The 17,896-nt window shown below is 41.7% G+C and overlaps 1 protein-coding gene across 1 annotated transcript in view; it reads right to left on the bottom strand.

Annotated features, from left to right (window-relative positions):
• Positions 1-13,048, bottom strand: part of Cep162 (centrosomal protein 162) — a 77,785-nt gene extending 64,737 nt beyond the window's left edge. Inside the window, exons 1-4 of the mRNA XM_051207605.1 lie at positions 12,942-13,048; positions 4,562-4,673; positions 2,037-2,183; positions 1,567-1,750 (exon numbers count right to left, since the gene is read on the bottom strand). Coding sequence (XP_051063562.1) covers positions 1,567-1,750; positions 2,037-2,183; positions 4,562-4,673; positions 12,942-12,998 — 500 coding nt within the window. The 5' untranslated portion in view covers positions 12,999-13,048. The remainder of the gene's footprint in view (positions 1-1,566; positions 1,751-2,036; positions 2,184-4,561; positions 4,674-12,941) is intronic.
• Between the last annotated feature and the right edge of the window lie 4,848 nt (positions 13,049-17,896).

Below are 17,896 nucleotides of genomic sequence, written 5' to 3'. Positions count from 1 at the left end.
TAATATGAACACACACCATCCCATGAGCCAGGCTTTTCTTCACTGGAGATTAGGAATTATGAGCTATGAGGAGGATTAAACAAACTTTACAGGAAAGCCAAAACAACAACAAAACCCCACAAAAATGAGATTAGCATTTATATACCAGTAAGCAATCTACTCTTAATGGAAGCTGAATAGGGGCCTGCAGTGGTTTGGATGATAACGGTCCCCTAGGTTCATATATTTGAACACCTGTTCCTCAGTTCGTGGAACTGTTTGGGAAGGATTGGAAAAGATGTGTCTGTAGGGTGGTCTTTAAGGTTTTAAAAACCCAGTATTTGCAGTTAGCTCTTCCTGCCTGGTGCTTGTGGATCCTGATGTGAACTTTTAGGTGTCCCACTACCTGTTGCCAGGCCTGTGCCAGGACTCTAACCTCTGAAATATTAGGCCCATGTAAACTCTTACTTCTATAAGTTGCCTTGGTCATGGTTTTTCACGATAGCAACAGAAAATTAACTAGGACAGGGCCTTAAATCCAGGTACCTGTATAGTTGTGAGAAATAAAGTTCAATGTTTCTGACTGAAGACTCTTGTTAACTGTCATTATCTACAATGCTGGAAGCTTGTTAAGAATGCTATAGTCTTCGAACCCCACAGCCCATGCCAGTCCAGGTACTACTTCATCTGATGAGGCTCAGCTCTAGTTACCCGCATGCCATCATTCTCCCAACTCTCTCAATTCTACTTCTGTGTTCTTAAGATCCTACATAAGAACACAACCTGATTTTCACTTGTAAGAAGAAAAACAGCTCCACAAATGGCTAAACTAAGGAAATTTAAGACCTTAACAAAGACTGGAGAATGGCAATGGTCTATTATGCTCTAGGGAGAGTGGCCAGCTCAGTCAACTGGAACTTCTAGATCAAGGAGGTTTCTGATAACCAACAGTCACCACACAGAGGTAAGACACAAACCAAACTTGTCTTTTGCTTCCTTTTTTAAAAATCCAAGTTTATAATAATAATGTGGATTTTTATTTTCCTTCAACCATAGAAAGCCAATTTCTTTCCCAGTGAGGACATAGTAAATTAGTTTGGATAATATTTTAGGTATGAAATTTCAGGTATCTAAAGGCAGAATGGAGATTCAACTATACACCAACATACTCTGTCCATACATTAGAAACATCTTGAGTATAATGAACACAGAACACAGTTCAAAAGATAAAGCAAGAAGACCTGAGTTCATGTCCTGGAAACTATAAAAAGCCATGCACAGTGCTCTGTGCCTGTAATCCTAGCAGTGGGAAGCTGAAGACAGGTGGATCCCTGAAGCTTGCTAGCCAGCCATTCTAGCTAAACCGGTAATCTGCAGGTTCACAAAAGACACTGTTTCAGAAAATCGAGTGGAGAGTAATCAAGGAAGATGCCTGGATGCCTGGCACCAAACCCTGGCCTCCACACATTAAAAAAAAGAAAAAGAAGGATGGGATTTGTCTGTTGTGAATGCTTATCTACTAGAATTCATGCACATACAGACATACTGAAAAGCACAAACATTAGTTAATGTTTTTATTGTATTTACCTTTGTAAAGCTCTGAATTGTGTGGAGTCATCAGAATCCAGTTCTTGATTTAACTTGGAATAATCAATAGAAGATGTCAAGCCTTTCTCTAGTCTGGCAAAGAACTGTTCTTTCTCTTCTTGTTCTTCTAGTGTGTCCAGCCCCAAGCCCAGGTCACTATGATGGAGCTCAGAAAGGACTAATTCTACATAGAAATGAATGATAAACATACATATTTTTTTAGCATGTATAACTTTGATAAAATTAAGGGATGTTTCTATTGATGTTGTATAGGAACCCCACCCATCAAGCAGATCTACAAAAGGATGGAAGGTGGACACTGTCTCTGAGTTGTGATTCTGATTCTCTGGGGAGGTCATATAATCTGTCTGTACGATCTGTGACAGAAGCTTCGGGATAGCTGAGTTCACTGTGACAAAAGTCTCTCAAGCACAGTAACGGTGGCTGCCCAACTCACACCCCCTGCTCACCATTGGCTTCTAAGCTGTCAACACTTAAGATGGAGGTTCCACTGCTCTTAAGAAACTGAACTTTTTCAGCAGACTCCTCTTCTGTGTCCATGATGGGCTGAGGAGTCTTCTTTGTCTTCAGATAGCTCACACTGGTACCAAGCAGTCCTAGGAACAGGTCTTTATGAGTTGGTATTCATATTTATATTCAGGTAGCTGTATTCAGGGAGCTGTTCTGATCACTATGCAAACACAAGGGAACTGTCTTTTTGATTTTGTGTATAATGGCTACAAATCTGTCATATTAAATAAAAAAACAACTAGAACTGGAATTTACAAAAGAAAAACTGTAATTCTGCTTGATTAGAGTACCCTTTGTTTTAAAAGGAACATTTTTAAAGTTTGCATAAGATTCCTTTACCCAGTTTTGCCGTTGGAAACAGACTACAGAGAATATGAACCAGCACATAAAACTCAAAATTCCTTGTAAATATCATTTGAAGAAACACCAGACCAGCTCTGAAGTCATCATTCCTCAAACACTGGGAAAGTTTCACACCAGGGTATGTATAATATTTTTTGGAGAGGTGAGGCTATCATAGTCTCTAACAACATTTTTGAGTGTCACATTTTCTCTGAAACTAAAATATAATGGAGATATTAAATGTATTTCATGATTGATTTGTGTCATAGTTGGCCTCAGCTATCAACCTGACAAAAAGCCCGGGCTCCAGAATCAAGTTCTTTTCTGGCTTTCTGTGAATAATGGTCTTACTAATCTCACAGCAATTTCAACACAAAGTCAAGACCTATCCCCCCCCCCCCCCGCAGATGACAGGGTGCAAACCACAGCTGCGGTGCTGGTTTGGCAGCTCCTCACTCTAGCTCTAACACTGAACTCAATGATGGGGCCCAGACCAACAACGCAGATAACTTAGTCACTGATCGGCAAGAGAATTCCAGTTTCACTCCCTAGGCACAACCCTTTAGCCTTACGACAACTGAAAAGAAAAAAAAAAAAAAAAAAAAAAAAATCAAAACCCCATATTCTATGAGAGTTTGCTCAGTTTTAATGTTTACTGGTAGCTACTCAAGATTGGCAATGAATGAATCCCTCTCCTCAGGGTGGGCTTACAGGTTTCTCAGAAGCTCCTTGAGTCTGTGGCAGGACTCCATCTTGTGAGTACCTCAGTGCCTGGTACACAGAATACACTTTGAACTCGCTAGATGCTCTTGACTGGGAACGGGGCAGGCTATACTCTGGGTGGAGTGTAGTGGAGCTCTCATGTGCTAGTGAAGTCTAAAGGGTTTGTGCTTTGTCTAGCTTTGCCCACTTCTTTTACTAACTGCAACTACTTCAGACTGACACTTTCTTAAAAACAATCTGATAATTTTAGTTGTTATAGATAGGTGTTTTTGTTCCAGGAGCTATTCTTTCCTCTTGGAGTATTTGCATATTTCTGCTGATTTAGTACTTTCTAGAAAAAAAAAGGCTTCTTCTGCTTCTATCAGCTACTGGATGAGGGCTCTAAGATGGCATATAAAGTAGTCACCAATCTCATTATCAGGGAAGGGCATTTAAGGTAGCTTCTTAGAGGGAGAAATGATGAGCAAAGGGGTCAACACCAGGCTGGAGAAACCCACAAAAACAGCTGACCTGAACAAGAGGAACTCATGGACCCCAGACTGATAGCTGGGAAACCAGCAAAGGACCAAAAGACTCCCTGAATGTGGGTGTCAGTTAGGAGAAGTGGGCAGTCTACGGGACCTCTGACAGTGGAACCGGGATGTAACCCTGGTGCAGGAATGGACCAGGAGCACATGCACATTCCCCAAGGAGGGATACTTAGCCTACAGACATGGGGGAAGGTCTAGGCCCTACCACAAATGATTTGACAGACTTTGATGATCCCTCACGGAAGGCTTCACCCACTGTGGGGAGTGGATGAGGGGCTCTGTTGGGGGCATGGGAGGATGGGAGGAAGAAGGAACTGAGATTGATATGTAAAATAAGAAAAAATATTAAAACAAAAAGAATAAGTAATAAAAAAGTAGAAACAGCACACTTAACCTCATTTTTCACTAATAATATTTGCTATTTATAAGGCTGTTGAACAAAATTGCTTTAATATAGTAATTTTATTTTAATTACTTTTTTTTATTGATATAGAAAAGCTCTGTTTTTACTTTCTGCACTTCCTGAATTTTCTGTTTTGAAAAAATTTTGAGTCAATGTCCTGTTTTACCAATGTAGAAATGTTTATCTACAGATAAATATTTGACAAAATAAAGAACAAAAGGCTTCAATGCTAATTAAGTCCCAAATCTTTGACAACAGTATCCAAAGTACTTTTATCTTATGATATTTTTAATGCAAAAAGATATTCTCAATTACATAATGTATAAAAAGGTAAAATAATATGAAAATCAACTCAAACCTCAGTTTTCTTCACAATTTAGTAATTCAGTAGTGGCAGAATTAAGTCTTGACTGCCCTCATGTGGTCAAATGACTTAAAACAACAACAAAAAAAAACTAGGCTTTACCATCCTCTAAATCATCTTCAGTTAACCACCAGGGCACTGTGTCCTTTGTCTTCATTTCTTTCTTAGGTTGTTTAGATGTTTTGTTGGAATTTTCAAAAGAATCATCTGAAAGCTGAAACCGATATAAATTAATACTTTTTAAAATACATTTCAAATTACAAAATCCCAGATATAACTACATGTTTTTCTTAGTTCTCTCACAGTTCAACTGTCACATGAACAATAGTCTAAGAAATAATGTACAAATTCCATCTCCAGACACAGGTGGCCAAACTTCAAAACCAAGCATAGGTCTTTGAGTGCTGATTTCACAACTAGAATTAAACAAGTAAGGTACCACGGTGTTTTGAATGAAAATGGCCCTCATAGGCCTACATTACTAGAAGGAATGCCCTGTTGAAAGGAATGTGTCAGTGGGGGTAGGCTCTGAGGTTTCAAATGCTCAAGCCAGGCCTGTAGCATTCTCTCTTCATGCTCTCAGCTACCTCTCTAGCACCACATCTGCCTGAATGGCACCATGGGATAGGAGGGTGGTGGTGGGGGGATGGGAGGGTGGGAGGGAGGAAGGGAGGGAGAGAGAGGAAACTGGGATCGATATGTAAAAAAAGAAAAAAATAAATAAAGTAAAAAAAAAAAAAAAAACCAAAAAATATTCAGAGCTAATAAGTTAATTCTGTAATGTTAGAGGATACAAAAACCCTTACATAAAAATTAGTTTCATTTTTATATAATAAAAATAAAGTACCAATTTAGAAAAAAAAAAAGAGTCGCTGTGGTCAAGGTGTCTCTTCACAGTGATAGAAACCCCAACTAAGGCAGGCACAACAAAATAAGAAAATATGATGAACATAATTACTTAGAAAATAAAGGATCAAGAGATCCGCCTATCTCTGCGGGTCCACTCAGAGTTCCTGCCGGCAAGATCCTTGACCCCCAAATCCGGGCCCCTGCCAGAGAACGAGGTCTCAGCTGGAGAGCGCCAGTTTCCAGTGAGATCCCACTACCCTGCAAAACCTTCTCAAGTTCCAGCCCAGCCCTCGTCCTCTTCTGCCTGCTATTGGCCAGAGGTGAGACTGGGCCCAATTGGGGCTGCCTGTCCCCTCCAACCTCTTTTTCCCCCTCCCCCGCCTGAACTCCCTGGATTGGCCCCTGATCCTGCTGCTCCTGTCTCCGGTCCCCATTGAGAGCACCCTTGGAGCTCTGATACACCCCCACCCATCCCCACCTCCAGCCTACCCCCCCCCCTACCCTGTGCCCTACCCCACCTACCGTCCTGCCACTCTGGTTGAGCACTGGGACAGAGGGTGGAGCCAACAGTCCACCCTACTTCAGAGACTTCTAGGAGCAACTCTGAACAAAGGAGACCTGACTATCCACGTGGGACCACCTGTAATTTCCACCGGCTTGGTCTCTGACCCCGCCTCCAGTCCTCTGCTGGAGTCCCGGGCCCCTCCCAGAGATCTGCCTATCTCTGCGGGTCCACTTGGAGTTCCTGCAGGCAAGATCCTACACCCCCAAATCCGGGCCCCTGCCAAAGAACGAGGTCTCAGCTGGAGAGCGCCAGTTTCCACTGAGATCCCACTACCCTGCAAAACCTTCTCAAGTTCAAGCTCAGCCCTCGTCCTCTTCTGCTGGCTATTGGCCAGAGCTATTGGCCAGAAGACCACTGTGAGTACCTGCTGACATCTTCTTCTGGATCCTCATCCTTGACCCCATCCCTGGATCCCTGTCTGCGGGGAAACCTCCTAGAGAGCTTGGACCACACAGAGCTACAGATATTGAATCTCAGATCCACATAAGCCCATCAGGGAAGTACCATAGAGAGAGGGAAGAGACACCACCAACACCTACTGGAAGAAACTATGGGAAGAAGGCAATACAAGAGAACACCTAACAACAGAAGACAAACATGACACCACCAGAAACTAGGGAATCTACACCAACTAGAATGGAACACAACAACAAAGCAGAGGAAGCAGAAGGGTACGACTTAAAAATCACCATCATAAAAATGATAGAGGCCCTCAAAGAAGATGTGAGAAAATCCCTTAAAGAAATGGAGGAAAAAACAAACAAACAAAAAAAAAAAAAAAAAAAAAAAAAAAAAAAAAAAAAAAGGAAGAAATGAACAAATTCCTTAAGGAAAGTACAGAAAGCCAAGAAAAAACAATTAAGCAGGTGAAGGAAACAGTTCAAGACTTGAAAACTGAAATTGAGAAAATAAAGGCAACACAAACGGAAGGAAGGCTGGAAATTGAAAAGCTGGGCAAAAAATCGGCAACTACGGACACAAGCATAACCAATAGAATTCAAGAGATGGAAGAGAGAGAGAATCTCAGGCACAGAAGATAAACTAGAAGAAATAGATTCATCGACCAAAGAAAATCATAAATCCAACAAATCCTTAACACAAAACATCCAGGAAATGTGGGACACTATGAAAAGGCCAAACCTAAGAATAATAGGCATAGACAAAGGTGAGGAAGCACAGCTCAAAGGTGCTGAAAACATATTCAACAAAATCATTGAGGAAAACTTTCCAAATCTGAAGAAGGACATGCCCATGAAAGTACAAGAAGCATACTGAACCCCAAATAGGCTGGACCAAAGAAAAAAGACCCCTCGACACATAATAATCAAAACACCTAGCATACAGAATAAAGAAAGAATATTAAGAGCAGCGAAGGAAAAAGGACAGGTAACATATAAAGGCAGACCTATCAAAATTACACCTGACTTCTCCATGGAAACCCTCAAGGCCAGAAGGTCCTGGATAGATGTTCTAAAAGTATTAAGAGAACACGGATGCCAGCCTAGGCTACTATATCCAGCAAAACTCTCAGTCAATATAGATGGAGAGAACAAGATGCCAGCCTAGGCTACTATATCCAGCAAAACTCTCAGTCAATATAGATGGAGAGAACAAGATATTTAATGACAAAACCAGATTTTTCCAATACGTATCTACAAATCCAGCCCTACAGAAAGTATTGGAAGGAACATTCCAACCCAAGGAAGGTAACTACGCCCACAAAAATGTAGGCAACAGATAATCCAACTACACCAGAAACCTAGGGTGAAGCAGAACAAATATATTCACAATACCACTGCCAACAACAAACCTAAATCAAACAAGCATCAACAATCAATGGACAAAACTCAAGTCCAAATGGATCAAAGAACTCAACATCAATCCAGCCACATTGAACCTCTTAGAAGAGAAAGTAGGAGGTACCCTTGAACAAATTGGTATAGGAGACCGCTTCTTGAACATAACGCCAGGGGCACAGACACTGAAAGAAACAATTAATAAATAGGACCTCTTCAAACTTAGAAGCTTCTGTAAGGCAAAGGACACAGTTGACAAGACCAAACGGCAGCCCACTGACTGGGAAAAGATTTTCACTAATCCTATATCCAACAAAGGGCTGATCTCCAAAATATACAAAGAACTCAAGAAACTAGTCAACAAAACACCAAATAACCCTATTAAAAAATGGGGTACAGAACTGAAGAAAGAATTCTCAATGGAGGAAATCAAAAAGGCTGAAAGACACTTAAGAAAATGCTCCACATCCTTAGCTATCAGGGAAATGCAAATCAAAACAACTTTGAGATACCATTTTACCCCTGCCAGAATGGCTAAAATTAGAAACACCAGTGATGACTCATGTTGGAGAGGATGTGGAGAAAGTGGAACACTCCTCCACTGTTGGTGTGAGTGCAAACTCATACAGCCATTTTGGAGATCAGTATGGCGGTTTCTCAGGAAAATGTGAATTAGTTTACCACAGGACCCGGCAATCCCCCTCTTAGGCATATACCCAAAGGATTCACATCAATGCAACAAAGACATCTGTTCAACTATGTTCATAGCAGCACTATTTGTAATAGCAAGAACCTGGAAGCAACCTAGATGCCCCTCAATTGAAGAATGGTTAATAAAGATGTGGCACATCTACACAATGGAATACTACTCTGCAGAAAAAAATAATGGTATCTTGAAATTCGCAGGCAAGTGGATGGCACTTGAAGAAACCATCCTGAATGAGGTAACCCAGTCACAAAAAGAGAAACACAGTATGTACTCACTCATATATGGATTTTAGAACTAGATCAAATGATCACCAGCCTATAATTCACATCACCAGAGGAACTAGGATACAAGTTGTATTCTAAGAGATTCATATAAAGTCCCTCACAGAACTGGGAAGGGACAAGTCCCCCAGACCTCAGGTAAAGTGGGGGAGGACAGCTAATGGAGAGAGAAGTAGGAGAAAATGAGGGGGAGGAGAGGAAGGCATGTGCGACCAGGAGGATTGAGCCTGGTTAGGAATGGAAAATAGGAAAGAGAGAGAGAGAGAGAGAGAGACAGAGACAGAGACAGAGAGAGAGAATATAAAAGAGGGAGCCAATATTGGTTTGAAGATAAAGTTGAACACCAAGAAAGGTCGAGGGAACTACAAGACTGCTCCCAACTAACAATCTCAGCTTCCGTGGAAAGGCTATCATAAATGCCCTTCCCGGAGAGTGAGATCAACAACTAACTTCTCCATGGAGCCCTCAACTAATGCCTGTTGAAAATAGGAGCAAACACCCATACATAAACACTGAGTCGAACTAGAACCCAGAAGCAGATGGAGAGGACAAGACCATGCGGTAGAAGCACATAGAGACAGCTTACCTGAACAAGGAGGAGCTAAGGGCCACTAGACTGATAGCTGGGAAGCCAGCAGGGGACTGACTCGGACCCCCCTGAATATGGGTCTCAGCCAGAAAGTCTGAGCAGTCTAAGAGACCTCAGACTGTGGAGCCAGGATGTATCCCTGGTGCACAAAAGGACTTTGCAAACATATCCCCCATGGAGGGATAACTGCCTTATTCTAGAGATAGGAGAGAAGCCCTAGTCCCTACTTCACATGACCTGTCAGATCTACATGACCCCAACTGGATGGCATTCCCCTACATATGGTATTGTGGTGGGGGGTTGGGAGGGGAGGGTGTTTAGAGTGCATGTGAGAGGGCAGAGAGGGTAAAAGGGAGGGAAGCAGGAAGGGAGGGCTGGCGGGGAGGGAGGGAGGGAGGGAGAGGGAACTGGGATCGACATGTAAAATAATAAATTAAAAAAAAAAAAAAAAAACGCTTTGACTCCAAAATTTAAGTTGAAGAACAAGTTACTGGGGAAAAGGATTTCTATTTTTGTTTCCACAGAAAATGAAAAGATGTGGATTCCTTCCAGACTAATGTGGTTTGATCACGCCAGACCGCCTGAAACAGAGTACAAACTGATCCTACATTCCAAACAGCTGGACAAAACAGCCCTACAGACTACAGCTAGGATATCTGAATCTTCTTCGAATCCCCCAAGACAGCGCCCCTTACCAGCAGGAAGTAGTTTGGAAAGAACGACACCCAAATTCCCAAATATTGTGTATAAATGCTTGTTTTCATTTAATTGGACTTTGTTATATAAAATTAAATAAAAAATTATATATATATATAAAAAAGAAAATAAAGGATCAAATCTTATATTCTAGACATTTTCTAGGGTTTAAGAACAAGTGACAATTTAGCAAACTTACTACAATGGCTCTAGAACCCAGAGTTCCAGAGTCTTAATGGGTGGAGATGTATGTGATCATAGAAATTAATGTTTTGCCCCAGATGTTACCAATGTGTATTTGTCCCTTTCTATAGTCATTAATTTTACTAAAATTCTGAGTTCCTTTTTCTAACCCCCACAAGCCAATAGGTATCCTCCCTCTTCTGAGAACACAGAACTAAACATCATCCTTCTCCTTATCTGGCCTCTAAGCTGTCATTCTGTGAGGCCCTCCTCCCCATGTCAGAGACACCATTCTTACCCTCTTCTCTGGAACTGTAGCAGGGTCCTCCTTAGCAACCCACTTCAACTCCTTATCATCACCTCCTTAGCATCATCCCTTCCACTTTCCTGATAGCACTGTATCTCCAGCATGCAGCAAACAGTACCTGGAGCAACTGTGGGATTAAGGGAGGAATACCGGAGTCTACTCTATACTGGGGTAGGGGATACAGGATCTCTACTCTCTTGTACTCTAACGCGGTAAATAAGGATCAGGATAAACAAATAGGCCGAATAGATGTTTATTCAGGGAGAAATAACTTACAACCTAGACAGATGAACACCAGGAAATTCAACCCGATCCTCTCCTGTCCGATCCTCTCCTGTCCGAGTCATGTCAGAAAAAAATAGCCTTTCCTGGCTCCCCTCCGACCTCCTTCCACAGGTCACTCCGCCCATGGCTCCACCCCCCAATGGGCGTGGTCAGTGCCACAGAACTATCTCACTACAGTACTCTACCTAGCTTTTCCTCTACATAGCAAATTCTTGAATTAACTGCTCAGTCGCATAAAATATGGTTTCATCCAAAACTGTTTCCCTCAGGGACAGGAAGGCTTTCCAAATGCCCACTGACCACATTATGGAAACGGACAAGTCCTGGAATGCTCTACCTATGAATTGAGGAGCATCCTTCTGCGAGGTTCCTCTTTAGTTCTGCAGCCTCACACACTGCTGGGAAACAGTTAGGGGCTCCTGAGCCCACTCATTCAACATGAGATGTCTCCTAGACTGAGTTCTCCGTCCTTTTTCCTTCTCATCTTACAACCCACCTCCACCCCCTACCCGCTACCCCCGACTCCATAGGAAGAAATTGTGTTTATCACATACCTTCCCCAGGTGGATCTGTACCTGGTTTATCTCAATCTTTAAACAACCTTGCACAGATTACTGATAAGGAACGGAAACCCAGAGGGACACCGCTGCCCCAGTTACAACGGACATGAGTGATACCAAGCGATGCCACATTAACTGAGGACTCCTCTAGGGTGTTCATACCGCCATCCAATTAGGATGATACCACAATGACAATCTAAACTGCCAGGATGACATATTTTCACCTGCCAGTCAGGAATGGTATCTCAACAACTTGATGGAGTTTCAATGTTTAAAATGCTTTAAAAGAGTTCACTGTCTTCCAGGTGAGGAAAGAGGAAGACAGAAGAAAACAACAACAACAACAAACCCACTTTATTTCAATCTGAAGTTCCGGTATCTATCACTTTTCAGTTTGACTTTAAACATTACCTCCACATTGAAACATTCCATTTCTTGCCCTCTGCCTGCCCACCCCCGTTTCCCTGGCTACATACAGCTATTCAGAGCTGCGACACAGATCAGAAAGACAAATGAGGAGGACCCACCCTTCCAATACACTGGAGGTGTTCTGCCTCTTAAAATCTCCTACACTGCTTCCCAGGCTGTTGTCATCAAACAAAAACAAAAAGGGCTGGCCCTCAGATAGTATCGGTATTAGGAAAAATAATGAAAATTGGACCCTTCATAAATGAATATGCTGTTAGTGGGAATATCAGCATATGACACAACAATTTCACTTCTAGGAAAATATTCAGAAGAAATTAACATATATCCACACTCAAAGTTGCATGATTATTCATAGCACCATTATCACAACTATCCAAACTGGAAGGAACTCAAATGTCTGTCAACTGAAAACTTAGTAAGCAAGATTCAGTATATCCACAGAAAGGCAAGTTATTCACTAAAAGGATATGATACCAAGACATGCTGTAACATAGATAAACCCTGAAAACACTACATTAAGTAAAAGAAGCCAAACACCAAACACCACACATACTGCATGGTCCCATTCCTATGAATATCTGCAACAGCCAACTTGGGGACAAAAAGCAATTAGTGGCTTGCCTAATCCTGGGGAAGGACAAGGAGCTGAAAGTAACAGTTAAAGGCTAAGGAGTTTCTTTTCAGGAGAGATGAATGTATTCTACAACCAACCATAGTAAAGGTAATGTAATTCTAAAACAGCCGTCATACATATTTTGAATGGGTGAGTTGTACGGTTTGTGAATTGTAACTGAAGAAAGCTACCTTTAAAAAACTGGGTTTAACTACTCTCTTAAAATCAGATATTGAAGCATCATATCTTTTTGCAAAGTGCTTGTCCAGCAAAATGCTTGTCCAACAATTTATCGTAATGACCAAGGGAATTAGCATGCTAAAAACCATGATTTTCTTTGTGTTTGTGTATGCCTGCACATGCATGTCACCTGTACCACGCACGGAGGGAATGCTATATTCATTGGGAACTGCTGGGGTGGGCTAGGTCCAAGGATTGCAATGAGTTAACAGGTGCTAGCATTTGAAATGAGATGGAACCAAGGGCTGCTGGGTATCTTCTGTAAGTGGGAATTGACGGAATGTGCTAGCTGGTGGGGTGGTTATGTTTCAGATGAAAGCACTTAAGGATGGGTCTTACGAGAGAAATTTACAATAAAGCTTTAGAAGGCTTGAACTTACCTCCTTCATAAACTGTTCAAATTCCTCATCAAGCTCTTCTTTGGAATAGTGAGCCATGGTTAGTAATTTCCACTTCACAAAGAAAGCATCCTAAAAGGCTATAAGGCACTAGATGACAAAAACAGAAAGGAAAAATAAAAACACCTCGTGAGGAAATCATTAAAACAAAGCTACTTAAATGTCAGAAAAATCTCATCAAGACAGTATAAAATCACAATTATGATATGCTAATGAAGTCCTGATTCATTTCAGCAACCTGACTTGAGAAAGTAGCTTGTGAAGTTTATCTTCTACTCAACGTCCATAATCATATTTCATCCAGTTGTTAAGCGGTGGGCTCCAAGATATTTTACACTGTTTATGTATTTGTCTCTGCTAATAGCTCTGAGAAACCAGTTCCTCACAGAGAATGTTGGGAGAAAAAAGCAGGAAGTGGAGACAACAATTTTTTCTTGTAAAGTTCAGTAAAGTTTGTGCTGCTTGATTAAGTCGTTATTTTCAAATTAATGGTTTTATAAGTAGATTTCTTTCAAGCAGGGATGTTTCCAGACATAAACAAAGTGAATTTAAAACACTCAGAATGCAAATAAGGAATGTAGTGGTACACACCTGAAATCCCTACAATCAGGAAACAGAAGCTCTCTAGTTCGAGGCCAGCCTGGGCTACAGCCGGATTTTTAGATTAGTCAGGGGTACACGGAGCTACCTAGTCTTAAAACACCCCAAATAAGCACGAAATACCTGTGAAAGTTAATGGTTTGTGCTAATCTTTATAAAATGTTTCTTTTGAAGCAAAGGCAGACACACAATACCCTGAACATCTTGAGTGTGATCTAGCCAAGTTGCAGTTCCAAGCTCAATTCGTTCCCTTCGGTGAGTCCATCTTCAGATCAGTCCTAACTTTCGGATTTAACTCCCTGGGGCAGCACAAACCCTGGTTGGTTTTTCAAAGGACAGGGAGCCAGAGGACTCGAGTTTGTAATAACCCCTCCAACCTGCAGGACAACACCTAATGCCTTTATATGAATTTTTGCAACACATAATGCCTTTATTTGCATTTTTGTCCAAAAGGTCCCAGAGTCAGGATACGGTGCTGCACAAGAAGCTTGGTCAGTGGCGGACCCCACAAAAGGGCCCTCAGTACCGTGGTGTCCAGGTTGCAAAAAGCGCAAGTTTGGGGGCTGGCGCGAAGCACAGAGGTACCCGACTTGGGGTCCGGAAAGGGCAGCGGAATAACGCGCAAATATAAATTTGGGGACTCAGCCTGGGGTACAACCTGGAAACAGCCACAAGGTCGCAGGCAGCGACAGCACCTTACTTACCTGCTACCGAGAGCCCGCGCTTTCCCGGAAAGTCCCGGCAGGCCAGCTGTTGTCAAGGCAACAGACGCGAGTCACGTGATGCGGCAGGCCACGTGACATGGCAGCCCGCAGACAAGCTGTCAGTCTCCCGGTGACTTTGCAGGTGGAGAATGAAACCACCAGGCTCCACAGGGCGCCACGGCCGGAAAGGGACGTGGGCACGACAGCAGCGCAAACGTCCCGCTTTTCCTTCGCTCCCCGAAAACCCGGGCGCAGCAAGCCTGACGCGGAGACGGGACGCAAGCGCACAATCCGGAGCCAGCGCACGGCTCCCTGGGAGTTGTAGTTTAACCCCCCAGAGCTTGTAGTTTAATTCCTTCCGCAGAGAGCTGCTCCTCTTTCCAGTTGTTACCGTCCCTTGTATTTGAACATTCTTTTCTAGGTTGAACGTTTTGAAAACGATTTACGAGGTTGCATTTCCTTCACGTAACAAGCCATTGGTGGGTGTTGTGAAAGACACACAAACCTGGTAGAAATAATTCTAGTGTTAGGAGATGAGAGATCCGCCACCTAGTGGACAAGCGTTTGAAAATACACAGTACGGAGATTCAGGCCAATTTAATTCAGTTTGTTTTTTTAGTGCATATTGAGTGAACACAGTCCCTTCCCGATTTACATTGGTACTGGGAAATAGACAAGTAGCCCAGATGATTGCTAAAGGAGCGCAGCGAAAACGAATTATGGCAACACTTTGTGTAGACAAACTGAGAACGTTTGGTGAGTTTTTCACCTGTAGTCTAATTTCAGACTTGATCAACATATAGTTATTTTACTATCAACTGAGCATTCGACTAGTAATTACATTATTTGTACTAGTAGATTCTGCCCCTCCTACAGTATATGACGACTGTCTTCTACCACCTTCACCTTGTTCCAATTCTGAAATTAACAACCACCACTATTTCGCTGAGACTTTCCTGGAGGGGGCAGGCTTTGAGGTTTCCTATACTCAGGATACTGCCCAATGTCTCAGTTCATTTCCTGTTGCCTGCAAGTTGCAGGATTCCCAGCTACTCCTCCAGCACCATGTCTGCCTGCAAAGCTGCCATGCTCCCTATCATGATGATAATGGACTGAACCTCTGAAACTGTAAGCAAGTCACCCCAATTACATGCTTTCTGTATTAGAGTTGCTGTGGTCATGGTGTCTCTTCACAGCAATAAAAACCCTAACTAAGACACTCCCCAAGTCACAAGAACAACTTTAGTCCATTGAAAACCCATAGTTGTCTCACCTACCCCATTCCTTTCTTCCTTTATTGATACATCCTCTGATAGCACACAGCCATATGAGAAGATGTCCATGTCTGTCTCTCAGAACAGATTTCATGAGGCTGTGATTTCTTCATTCCTTTCTCACTAAATCTGTGTCTGCATCATCCTGACCTACCTTATCTACTTCAATGACTTTCCTATCCATCCTCCAACATATGACTTGGAGCTTCGCCAATTCTTACTGACTTTAAGCCTTACTGGTGATTGTCATGTCTCACTATAGCTGTTGGTGGGTATTAAAACATGTTGTGGGATCCTATGTCTAAAATGCCATTTTCAAAATACTCATCTTGTTCTGTATTCACCTGTATTGAGTGTTATCTTTCCTCCATCAAATCTATTCTGGGAAATTAGTTTCACCATAGATATTTTTCAATTTAGCTTCCACCCATAACAGGTTACTAAAACAATTCTTGGTGGTACCACTAATTTTATTTGAGTGTTGTTAGATTGAAGAAAAAAAAAAAGGCTTCTACTGCATAAACTTAGTTGATATCAAAATCCTGTTTGTTCTTATTCCAGATTTCCATTTGAGCTCCAGTGTTCTGTATATGATTACCCAATTCATATATTGTGGGTGTTCATAAAGATGGCTGCACTCCATCTTGGCACAAGAGCAGAGAGTTCAAAGCTGTCAGGAAATCACAAGACCTAAAGGTTAAAGGTGGGGTTGCATAAGGATGTTCTGGCCGTCTTAGTCTAAATAACAACAGGCCTGAATCTGAGGTGTGGCTATTCCTGACTGTCAAAGCTAAGGAAGGAGAAGTTGAATATGCGGTATGGCTACTCCTGACCTTAAGGCTAGGGAAGGAGATGAATCTGAGGTACTCCTGACCTCAACGTTAGGGAACAAGTTTGGAGCTAAGGTGTTGTTACTGAACCCTTAGAATAAATGAGGAAGAAAAGTCTGTTTGTCCCATATACATGATACTGTGTTCCCCTTTTTGGTTATGGTATATAAGAGTGGCGAAAAATAAACTCGTGGCATTTCAGTATTGACTGATCTGCCCTCCTGACCTTTATTCTGTGTCTCTGTCTTTTTTTTATTGTCTATAGCTAGCCTTTCCCTCGTCCACACTCCCCCACTCAGGTACAGACTTGGGGCTGCTCGGCTGGCCCCTGTACAAAGACTGCTCCCAACCACATATATTCATATGATATTATATAAACATCTCTAATGCAATGGAAGCCTTGCTTTTTTGCATGTGGGCATGCCTGTTCACACGTGCATGTGAGAACTCATATGCACATGCATTTGGAAGCCAGAGATTGATTGTTGAATTTCTTCCTCAAGGCAGGTTCTCTCACTTGAACCCAAACTTACTGATTTGACTAGTCTAGCTATCCAGCTTGCTTTGAGGATTTCCTGTCTCTGCTTTCTCCAGATGTTGCCACTCACATCTAACATTTACATGGTGCTGGGGAATCTGAACTCTGGTCCTCATGCTTGCCCCACAGGAACTTTACACACTGAGCCATCCCCTCAGCCCCAGAAGTCTGCTTTTACTCTCTTTCTATACCTATGACTCTTTCTACCTATACTTCTCATTGCACTATGTGGTGCATCATGTAATTACTTGACAGAAATCTTGGAATGTTCTCCTTTTGTAAGTCTTAACTGCTGATGTTTTGACCCACAACATTATGTCCTGAACTACTTTCCTAGCCTCCTACTTTGTCACTTGTCCTCCAGACCATTGTTTATTGCAGTGTGATGTTTTACTCTTTTGGCTCAAATGTTTGCTGCACTGAATTATATGGTATACCAATCACTAAGCTTTTGATATATTGTTTAATAGTTAGACTTTATTATTTTTAGTTATGTTTTGAGAGCTTTATGCTGGCTGCATACATTTTTATGCTACTCAATTTTCCCGACTACATTTTAAAGTAAGTAGTATTAGCTACACCTTACAAAAGCTAATTCTTAAATAATAAATTTCTGAAGTTCACATAACTAAAAAGAAGCACATCCAAGATTCCACTTCTAACATACTGACTAAAAGATGCCTAATTTTAAATACTGACTAATTCCAACTCTCATGGTAAACATACATCTAGTTAAAATGTCTATGAAATGGAAAAGTAAGTAGGCAATATCAGTACCATTTAGGATAGACCAAAGATTCCTACATTTAGTTTTTCCTAATTGTTAGAGATTGCATGTGTGCTTTTTATGTGAGTGATTCCTGGATTGCTGTGAACATATATATATATATATATATATATATATATATATATATATATAGTGTTTGTTTATCTCCAAGTTGAGGCTCTCAGGGATAAATGCTATACCTCACAAGTAGCCCTCATTTCATTT

Source organism: Phodopus roborovskii, unplaced genomic scaffold (genome assembly GCF_943737965.1).
Source record: "Phodopus roborovskii unplaced genomic scaffold, PHOROB, whole genome shotgun sequence".
NCBI classification, from domain to species: Eukaryota; Metazoa; Chordata; class Mammalia; order Rodentia; family Cricetidae; genus Phodopus; species Phodopus roborovskii.
Note: the sequence above shows the minus strand (reverse complement) of the source record. Positions and strands in the feature narration are given on the sequence as shown.